Source organism: Apteryx rowi, unplaced genomic scaffold, assembly GCF_003343035.1.
Source record: "Apteryx rowi isolate R43461 unplaced genomic scaffold, aptRow1 scaffold_325, whole genome shotgun sequence".
Lineage (NCBI taxonomy): Eukaryota > Metazoa > Chordata > Aves > Apterygiformes > Apterygidae > Apteryx > Apteryx rowi.
The window spans coordinates 735,988-745,833 of record NW_020449697.1 but is presented as its reverse complement, the minus strand read 5'-3'; the positions used below and the strand labels follow the sequence as shown (position 1 = coordinate 745,833).

At 35.6% G+C, this 9,846-nt stretch overlaps 1 protein-coding gene across 5 annotated transcripts; it reads left to right on the top strand.

The window, feature by feature from the left end:
• Positions 1 to 6: 6 nt before the first annotated feature.
• Positions 7 to 9,234, top strand: RNFT1 (ring finger protein, transmembrane 1). Of its 5 annotated transcripts, none has more exons than XM_026071422.1 (9): positions 7 to 332; positions 1,557 to 1,975; positions 2,307 to 2,383; positions 3,040 to 3,140; positions 3,792 to 3,945; positions 5,793 to 5,951; positions 6,834 to 6,899; positions 7,776 to 7,877; positions 8,268 to 9,234. In XM_026071422.1, the coding sequence occupies exons 2-9, from the start codon at positions 1,600 to 1,602 to the stop codon at positions 8,400 to 8,402; spliced, it is 1,170 nt and encodes a 389-aa protein (XP_025927207.1). In that variant the 5' UTR covers positions 7 to 332; positions 1,557 to 1,599; the 3' UTR covers positions 8,403 to 9,234. The 5 variants fall into 5 exon arrangements, 4 of the variants coding, with proteins under 4 accessions (XP_025927207.1, XP_025927206.1, XP_025927209.1 ...); XM_026071421.1 differs by having other exon boundaries at positions 7 to 386; XR_003254447.1 differs by lacking the exon at positions 8,268 to 9,234 and adding an exon at positions 7,069 to 7,589 and having other exon boundaries at positions 7 to 1,975; positions 7,776 to 7,866.
• Positions 9,235 to 9,846: the final 612 nt, after the last annotated feature.

Here is a 9,846-nt window from a genome sequence, read left to right as displayed (position 1 = left end):
TTTAGATTTCCTACGTTTGGGGACTCAACTGAGTAATAAGTTAGTTTTTGGAGCGTTTTTAGGCAAATTGCCACGCGACAGCTCAACTACTTGGCTGGAACAACATCGCTCGCTTTTAAAAAGCACTTTCTGTTTTTGCAGAAGTAGGCCGTAAGCCTCAAGTGAAGCCTGCTCATGAAATCTAACTTTTTTTTTTTTTTTTAAAACAGCATTAGTGGCCTGATCCTGCAGACACACTGTGTGATACCGTTCACACGAGTTAACACCGTCTCCAGCTTGTTGGCTTTATTCATAGCCTAAGATTACAGAACATGAATTTTGGCTAAATTGAAGTATGATGTAATCTTTGGCCATCAAAAATATAGCAGCAGTAGCAGTTCTGAATGGTAGTAATAAGCTCTCCTTTTTCATATAATCTTTAAATTCATGTAATTCACTCTTCCAGTATAATCTCTGCTTTAAAGATTTTTACATTTGTGCAAATGTATTAAGAATTTCTTGCAGTGCAAAATTACTTTTTCAAATTCCAGATATGCAAAAAGATTTTGCTTTAACTTTTTGTATCCCTGGTGAATCTCTCTGTGCATGTACACTGAGATTGGAAAACTTCATTTCAAAGAGGAACCTGGAGGAGTTGAAATAGGTTATTGAAATAGGTTTATAACAAAAATCCCAATGTTTCAATAATGTTATGTGACAGTGACAAATACCACGCTAATACTTAGCGAATCCAGCCTCAGTGCATTCTCCAAAATCATTACTATGATACCACACAAGTGCAGAGAAGTAGATTAATGCTATTTGACCGCTGGGGAGACATACAGAGAAGTGGAAAATTGCCTGGGAAGACAATGGAAAGATGTTAGAAGAAAGAAATAAAACCTGACTCCGGTGGTATCACTGTTAGACTGCTCTTCATTGTCTGCATTTCTTTTCTGTCCTAGACCATATGTCAAGGCTCTTCTGAGTGCATCTTACAAAATGGACTAACCTGGTTCTGCTTACTTACCCAGACAGGATAATCTCTTGATAATCTCATAATGGCCCTCAGTTTTGAATATGCACTGGCTTTTGATTAGACTTGTCTGAACAAATACTTGTCATTTTACAGATGCATGTAAAAATATTCTTTGCTTCCTTCCCATCATTGTTTGCTCCTTATTTAGCCTGCTGCTGTTATTGACTATATTTATGAAATTATGCAGTGCATCTAAGATCTCCTCTGTACAAGCTAGTGTTGATCTCCTATTCGAGAGCTTTTGCTGTTCTGATTTGAGTTGAAGCAACCTCCAATTTTACTAAGGCAGCCACGTTCACTGCAAGTTAGAAAATCTGCATGTGAATGAAATGAAGTCATTTAATGAAGCACACAGAAAGTTGTCCTGTGAAGACAGGGCACAACCAAGCCCGCCAGCCTTCAGAACTAAGAGGGCCAGTATCTATCAGGAGGAGAACCTAAACTTTGCTTCCTGCTGGCAATCACAATACAGTCTACTTTATTTTTACAATCTTTTTCCTGAATTAGTTATACTGTGACTTTTTATCTCCCACTCTAGGAGACAAAGTAGTAAGAATCTGGAGCAGAAAAATAATCCCGCCATGCAACCAAATTGCAGTCATCTTCACAATATCCAAGGGAATGGTGATGATTCTTCATCTTCTCAGAATGTCCATGCAGCGAGACTGCCAGGAGAAAGCTCATGCCATCATAGTGGAGATGTTCGCATACAGTTAAACTCTGCTGTGGGAGAAGCTAGAGAAAATGCAAGTTCCCGGCATTCGAGGCCAGGCTCCCGAAGTCACTCACACGGACATGCCCACAGCGAAGCAGGGGGGCTCAACGATTCCACTCCAGACTCAGAGGAACACAGTGGCAGCTCCCTCTCAGAGCTCAGATACCTCCTCCAGTGGCTGCACAAAAGTCTGCCGTATATCTTGATTCTGTGTGTCAAATTGATCACGCAGCACATAACTGGTAGAGTATAACAGAATACGGTCTGGGGGAACAGACCCTCCCCCAAACATAAAAATATGCTAATAATGATGCCTGAAGTAAAATTTCATTTATTTTTAGCTTTATTTTTGCTTGCTTTGTTTATCAGCAAAAATGCATTTCTTCTGGTTTCTTTGCTGGCATATATACAATGTGCTTAATTATTCTGGCTTGATAGTCTGAGCTATTAACATTTTGTTACAGTTACTGCAAAGACATATTAGAAGTGGCTGCTTTTTTTTTTTTTTTTAAAAAACCAGTTCAGTATAACTTCTTATTTTCATGTATATAACTGACCCTTTTTTCCTAATAGGCATTTCTCTTGGAATTGGGCTGCTAACAACTTTTATGTACGCAAACAAAAGCATAGTAAATCAGGTTTTTCTAAGAGTAAGTATCACTCTTTGCAACAAAGTTCTTTAAGTTAACCAAGTATGTATCCAACCATGTATCAATTTTTGACAGACGTGTGAATGGAAATATTATTTGGTAAATAAAACAATGCATGTCATAGGTTTCAAGATAGACATACAGTTTCCATACAGTTTCCATATTAAATCTTAATGCTTCTGTGCACCAGTGTAGAGCTTCTCAGATGAGCAAAGTTTGCAAAACGCAAAGGCTTTTTTTTCTCTGAATACTGAAATCACTTCAACTGATATGAGTTTTTTTCAGTTTATGGAAGATCTTCTTAGCTGCATTTCTAGAATCAAATAGCAGTCAGCAGTTTTAACTTTCAGGAGTCTTTATTTACTCCAAAAGGAAGATCTGTTGTTTTTCAGAGTGGGGTGGGTTTTGGTTGTGTCTTTTAGGAAAAACCTTGATACACATAGAAATTGTCTTGTTGAAAAGATTAAAATTTCAGCTTTACTTTCCATTGAGTTCTTCTATTTTATTTAGCCTAAAATTAGTAAGCAAGTAGTAGTAACTCTACTCATTTGTAGTAGTAACTCTGTTCAGGTGCAGCAGACTTGGTGCTTAGGGATATATTAAAGGCATTGATACTGAGATAAAAACTGTAATATGTCTTAATGATTATCTTCCAGGAACGGTGCTCCAAGTTGCGGTGTGCTTGGTTACTAGTATACCTATCTGGATCATCTCTCCTCTTGTATTATACCTTTCATTCTCAGTCACTGTATTACAGGCAAGTAGAAGAACATCAATATCATAAATTACTCAGTTAAATATTAACTGGGAACATTTAATCAGGGTTGCAGCTATTTAACAAAAAAAAAAAAAAAAGAGGAAATTGTGGTGTTGCTTTTTCATTCATTTTAATCTCCATTTCTCCTCTGCCAAACTGTCCTGTCCGTAAAAACACTATGTTGGAATTTACAAGATCAGACCCCATGCTCAACTCACTAGCACTATTTTGCCATGTGTGATGTGGTTGGGTTTGATTCCTAGCTTTGACCCTAACACCTTGTCTTCAGAATACTGAATATGCAGCATTCTGGGACTCTACAGGGTTTATGTCTTTTTTAATTTTTTTTCTTACTGTTCTGTAGCAACAATTTTGGTTGTAAATAAGTCAAGGGCAGTATTTCTAAATGGGAAATAAAGCTTATCTCTAGAGGATGGGGGTTGTGATGAAGACACAGGAAAGCAGGTTCAAAAACAGAGAGGTCAGAGATCATAAAGAATCAATTTATGATAGAGAGACCATTTTCTTAGCAAAATAGTCTTCCTTATGTAGATCAGGTTTCCTTTTTTAATTAAACTTGCTGTGATAGTCTCTGGTTATGCTTTCTTCTAAAGAGGCTGCTCTAGTAACTTTTGATACTTCTTTTTATAGCTTAATCTTTTTAAACCCTACTGTGGATTTCATGAACTTCTGGGAGGTACTTTGGATTGTGGGAATCACGGACTTTATTCTGAAATTCCTCTTCATGGGCTTCAAATGCTTTATTCTCTTGGTGCCTTCTTTCATGATGTCTTTTAAATCCAAGGTAAGAAAACAATCTATATTTTTGCTTCCTTAAGATCCTTTCTCAGTAAAATTAGCACATTATTAAATTCTACAAAGAGGAAAGTTTTCTTAATTAAAGGTCTGTATATAATCTAGCACTACTGCTGTGGGCAAGAAAACCCTGTGGAGTTCATGTTCTTCCCTGCTTGGTGCTAAGGAAGGTTTACATTCTGATCTGAAACAATTGCTTGTATTATGTTATTGGGTACATGGGTATATTTCTGTCTGTGTGGGAGATGAAGAAACCTTTTATTTGCTGCAGCGTAACAATGTGTTTGCAGACTATTAGCATGGAGCAGCTGATGAACTGTAAATTTTTTGCTTGCTTTATAATATCACTTTATCATCCTGGCATAGGATGATTTTAAGATCTGTGCATGAAAACATTTGGGTTTCTCCCTTAGAAGAATAATTCTGAGTTTTCATTTTGTTAATAAACTTAAGTAACGTTTGTGTCAGAGGAGCAAATTTGATTCATAGCTTAATTCCTCAAACCAGTAAAGTCTAATGGTTTTATAGAAGCCTGTGATGGTTGAAGAGGTGCTCATTTTTATCTGTTCCCTGAGGTAAGACATGCAAAAAACAGCCTAATTTTAGGCCAGGATAGCAAATACTAATACCGATTTGGGGAAAAAAAAAAAAATCAACAGATGAACACAGTTAGTATGTGGTAGCATTTAAACAGGGTGTTTTGGTACGTTTTTAGCATTTTAAAATGCACCAGGACAAAGCATTTCTCAGGTACAATCACTTTAGCAAAATACTGAGTTATATCCAAGATCTTTTCTTTTCTTTTTTTTTTCCCTGCAACTAGCAATACAACATCCAAAACTAATTACTGAAAATTCCATTTTACCAACTGTGACCTAAACTGTGGCTAAATTAAAGAGGGAATCTGGTCAATAGCGGCAAATCATGGCATTATCCAGCGTACACTGCTGCAAGAGTACTTTATCCAGTGTTGTAAATCTAGTTTTAAAGGCAAACTTAAACAATGTAAAAGCTAAACTAAATATCTATGATTAATTTTAACAAAAGTGTATGTGTGTACATACTATATGTGTACGTATACACACACACACACACACAAAGTGCTCTGTGCAGGACACTTACGTTTTATAGTTTTATTCAGTAATGCAAGTTTCTGGATTCAGTTTACCTCTTCAGTCCAGCTATTTGCTCTTTCTTCTCCCCTGCCCCCACCATTTTATTATCACCCCACCCTACAAAGAAGTTCATTATCTCACGATAATAAGGCTTTTAACACAGCCATGAAATAATGTTTAGAGAAAAAGAGTTTGTAATTTGTTTGTTAATAAAAGTAGGGGCCTTTTCTTATCCTCAGTTTTTAATCCTGAATACTGGACACAAATCTGTCAATGGCAAGCTGATCTACATGACTAAATTTGTCTTATTTTCCTTTTTCATGTAGTTTTATTTTCTTTTTCAGTGCTTACAAAAGTAAAACTGATAGCATTGGTAAGTAGGTAGGCATCCTACAAAGGCCACCCTATTTTAGCCTATTAATTTGATTTTCCTCAGTACAGCAATTAATAGTGCTATTGTTATCTGTGCTGTTGTGGTAAGACTTATCATCTGGTCTTTGTTCTTTCAACCTAAACTTGGTTTTGGCCTAATTTTTTAGGAGTTTGATTTGACACTGTAGTTCTGTAAATCTGAGAGATTTTCATTTGAACATATTTAGTTTTGTCAAGATATGATGAGAGAAAACTACTCAAAAGAATAAAAAAAAGCCTCTTTTCTATATATTTAAAAAAATCCTTTGTGCTTTAAATCTTGAGAGATTCCTTTGCATGTCTTGCTTAGGGCTACTGGTACATGCTGTTAGAAGAACTCTGCCAGTATTACCGTATGTTTGTCCCCATACCAGTTTGGTTCCGTTATCTTATTGGCTATGGGGAGCTCGACAGTGCACTAGGATGGACCCTTGGGATATTGCTGGGCCTACTCTACCTCATCCTAAAAGTATGTAAACTTCTATTAAACTATTTTGGAGCAGCTATCACTGGATGGATATTGGCATATGAACTAATGCATTTCTGAACATTCCCCAGTGCTTGAACTCACTTGCAGGTTGATGCTCCTCTTTTCAGTTTCACTGACAGAGCCTTCCAAAACTGAAAAGAAAACTGGCTAATGGCACTGAATCTTCTTGTCCTTTTTTTCTTTTTTTTTCTTTCTTCCCTGAACCTGTTCTGGGAATGGATTGGGGTTGTGTATTGAAGAACGCTGTTAGTACAGGACACCCCACATTAAACATTGATCAGACTCTCATCAGAGACTGATATCAAGAGGAAGAGAGATTGCAAAAAATAAAGGCGAAATTCTTGGTTAAAAGAATCAACACTGTAGGAAGACTAGATTTGCTCTCTGCTAGACTTCCTGTATGACGCTGCACAAGTTAAACTAAGGAATTGGCCATTCACAATGGCCATCTACAGAGCTAAAGAGCTAACCTGTCCCAAGCGTAACCAAACTCAATACAAGTTCTGCTTTAAACATAAAAAATATTTTAATGCTAAGATGTCTTACTAACAAGTCTAAAGACTATTGTGTATACAATAATAATGCTAGTATATTTGCCCTCAAGTGCTTCATTTCACCACCTCAACAGTATTTTTCTTTTAAAGAGCAACCACCTGTTGGGAGAAAGTTCAGGCCACATTCTTCATTTACATATTAAGTAACTGAAAACAGGGTCAATGTGAACTATAGCTTTGCTTACGTTCCTACCATCACTGAACTAACAGTGAGACTTTTACTGTGAGAATTTGCACAAAATCTTGGAAGCTCTTTAGTTTAGAGAAAAATGTTATGCATAACTCAGATTTTTCTTTCCCATTTCAGCTTTTGAGCTTTTTTGGACAATTGAGAAACTTTAAACAGGTTTTACGGATATTTTGTACACGACCAGTAAGTATTGGATTCTTTTATGACAAAAGAGTAAACCTGCCTTACACTAAAGTGTTTCTTTCTGAAATAACTCATTCCTATTATATTTCTATATTATTTTATATTGTTCTAGTAATAGACAACTGCATTTTTAAAGTAATCCCTATTCACTTGTACCCTCATTTCACAGTTTGGATTTCTTGACTACATGATTATGGGATCACTTGAACAAACAAACAAAAAAACCTTTTCTGCATGTCTCTTCAGATGAACTTATGTGAAATAGCATATCCTTTCTGTCCTAATTCCTACTTGTTAACTGGGATAAATACTGGTTGGATTTGAGGCAAAGCTTTATGCTGGTACTGCAAGTGAAATATAAGTGAGAAACATAGCATGGCAAAATAACTGATGTGCAAATAACTATTTCGTTAGAATTGCAAGTTTCTAGATAATGATCTTTCTCTACCATAACAGATACTGTCATTTAGAATCTGCTATTGATGCAGTAAAATGTATTGAAGATTTTGGAGCACAGTATCATTGAACTAGAAGAACAATAAAATAAGAATTTAAAATATGATTTTTAAGTGATTTCTTGATCAAACTGGAACTTAACACAGTGTTTTGCTCAGAGGTCACTGTTAAAATAAAACTGTTCCTCATTTTCCTTACACTGTGATCAGGGGAAAATACTACCTAAATATTATGGTAGGTGGGAGCATGTAAGCTTTAGGCATCAAGGTAACTGTTGAAACATTTAGCAACATTCTGTGACATTGGGGATTTAATATTTTTCATTTCATAGCAGCCCTTATTCCCAACTCCTTTCTATCCTGATTTCTTTCTGTTTTTTTTCCTAGAAAATAATATCTGCTGCAAAATCTTGTTTTACAGCACTATGGAGTGACAGCTAGCAAGAGACAGTGTTCTGAATCAGATGATATTTGTTCAATCTGCCAAGCTGAATTTCAGAAGCCTATTCTGCTTATCTGTCAGGTAATACACAACTTGGAATTTCTTTAAAATTTACTGCACTCAGAAGGCTTGTTGTTCAACTTAGTACAGTCTCAACTGAAAAACAGCAGCTTTATGGAAAAGTTTATTTAAAAAGTAAAATAGAATAGATCACTTCCATAGAAAAAGCTATGGCTCTTTCACTTTTCTGTACTCCCTCCTAAAACTTCCCATCCACTTAGACATATTCTGAGCATTACTTTTTGCAAACTTAAGAATCTTTTTAACAACTCATAAACAAAACAACATAAAGTTATATTAATGAGAGTATATGTCTTCTGATTATTTTTAGTAATCAGGCTCTACAAATGATATACCTTCTTATAAATGGAAGAACTTAGAAGCTCTAAGTTCTCATTCTTTTCATTACAGCACACATTTTGTGAAGAATGCATCTCTTTATGGTTTAATAGAGAAAAAACGTGTCCGCTCTGCAGAACTGTTATTTCAGACCATGTTAACAAGTGGAAGGATGGAGCTACTTCTATGCATCTACAGATTTTCTAAAGCATGTCAGATGACTTCAGTTTTACAGTTTGTTTGTTCAAATTAAGGGTTTCCAGCTTATTGCAGCTATGATTGTCGGTGGCATGGGGAAAGACTTTCCAAATTTTGGATAGCTAGGAGTTTATGCTTCTTTGAAATGTTCCAATATTTAAAACAGCACAAAAATGTACACTTGACTTTAAGTGTTAAAAAAAAAAAAATCATTTTCAGAATGAATGCACAAAAGCCAGCATTGCTTCTCTCATGATTCTTCCAGGAAACAGTCAAATCCTTGAAAATGCTGCATTACTGCTTGCAGCAGCTTCTTAATTCAGCATTTTATTTAAAGATATAAATAGTATTCCAGACTGTAATAAATTGTATTTATTCTTTGAACATTACTCAAACGAAAAGGTCACCCTACAGGCTATATTCAGATTATGAGCAATTTTTATAGTTTGGACTACAATGGGAATTAGAGGTACTTGCCACACTTGGTATTAAAGATCATTTAATGCTAGCCCAACAGATCAGAGTAATCAACTTTTATTCATGTGTCTATAACAACAACTACTTTTCATTGTACCTGGAGATAAGCCACAAGAATGGATGTTTCCCCTTTGGCTTCTTGTAGATTTCTAATGGATCTTAGGCTTAATACATAAACCAACCACTGATGATAGTTTTTTACATAGCATTTTATAAAGCTGATATTTTTAAAGCAAATCTTTAATACCATATTTTTTGTCGTAACAGGCAACCAGATTTTCTTACAGGGGAGAATCTATTTTATACTATATTTGCAATTTGTAGTGTGCATAAAAATCAGAGAGAATAAATGCATTTAAATCTATTTGTTTGGTGCATGTTGAATAAGCAAATAAGATTCATTACTGTTTCAATATTAACTTACAGGTAAGCACATAATAATGGCTCATTCACTGCTAGGCATACTTCTGCTAAGCTCATGTCTTGGGGGGGGAACAAAAAACGCTGAACACTACAACTTATTCATAACTTATGCTAATCATAGAGCCAACTTATGTACGCTCTTACTTCCTTTTTTTTTTTCCTGCTTGTCTTTTCTCACCTTCCTATTGTAAGACTGAAAAAAAAGCACTCAAACTATTCAGTTACAGCAAAGTTAAATTGAGCCGACTATCATTAACTTTAGATTGTCTTTTAATTGAACACCTTTAGGAAACTTCCAAATTAGAGAAAAACAAAGTTATACACTTACTTGATGAATGATACAGCAACCCAAGTGGCTAGGCAGTGTGACTGGCTATTAAAAAGTTGCAGCTGACACAGCCAGATTTATAGGGCTAACAGGGCATGATGGGAGAGCGCTCTTAAAGTTACAGCCAGAAGTTTAACAGTAGCGCGCTTCGGGATTCTGGACGAAAACCTAACTAACAAGTTAACAGGCTCACAAGTATCATTTTTCTGTTCAACCAGTGTTTTG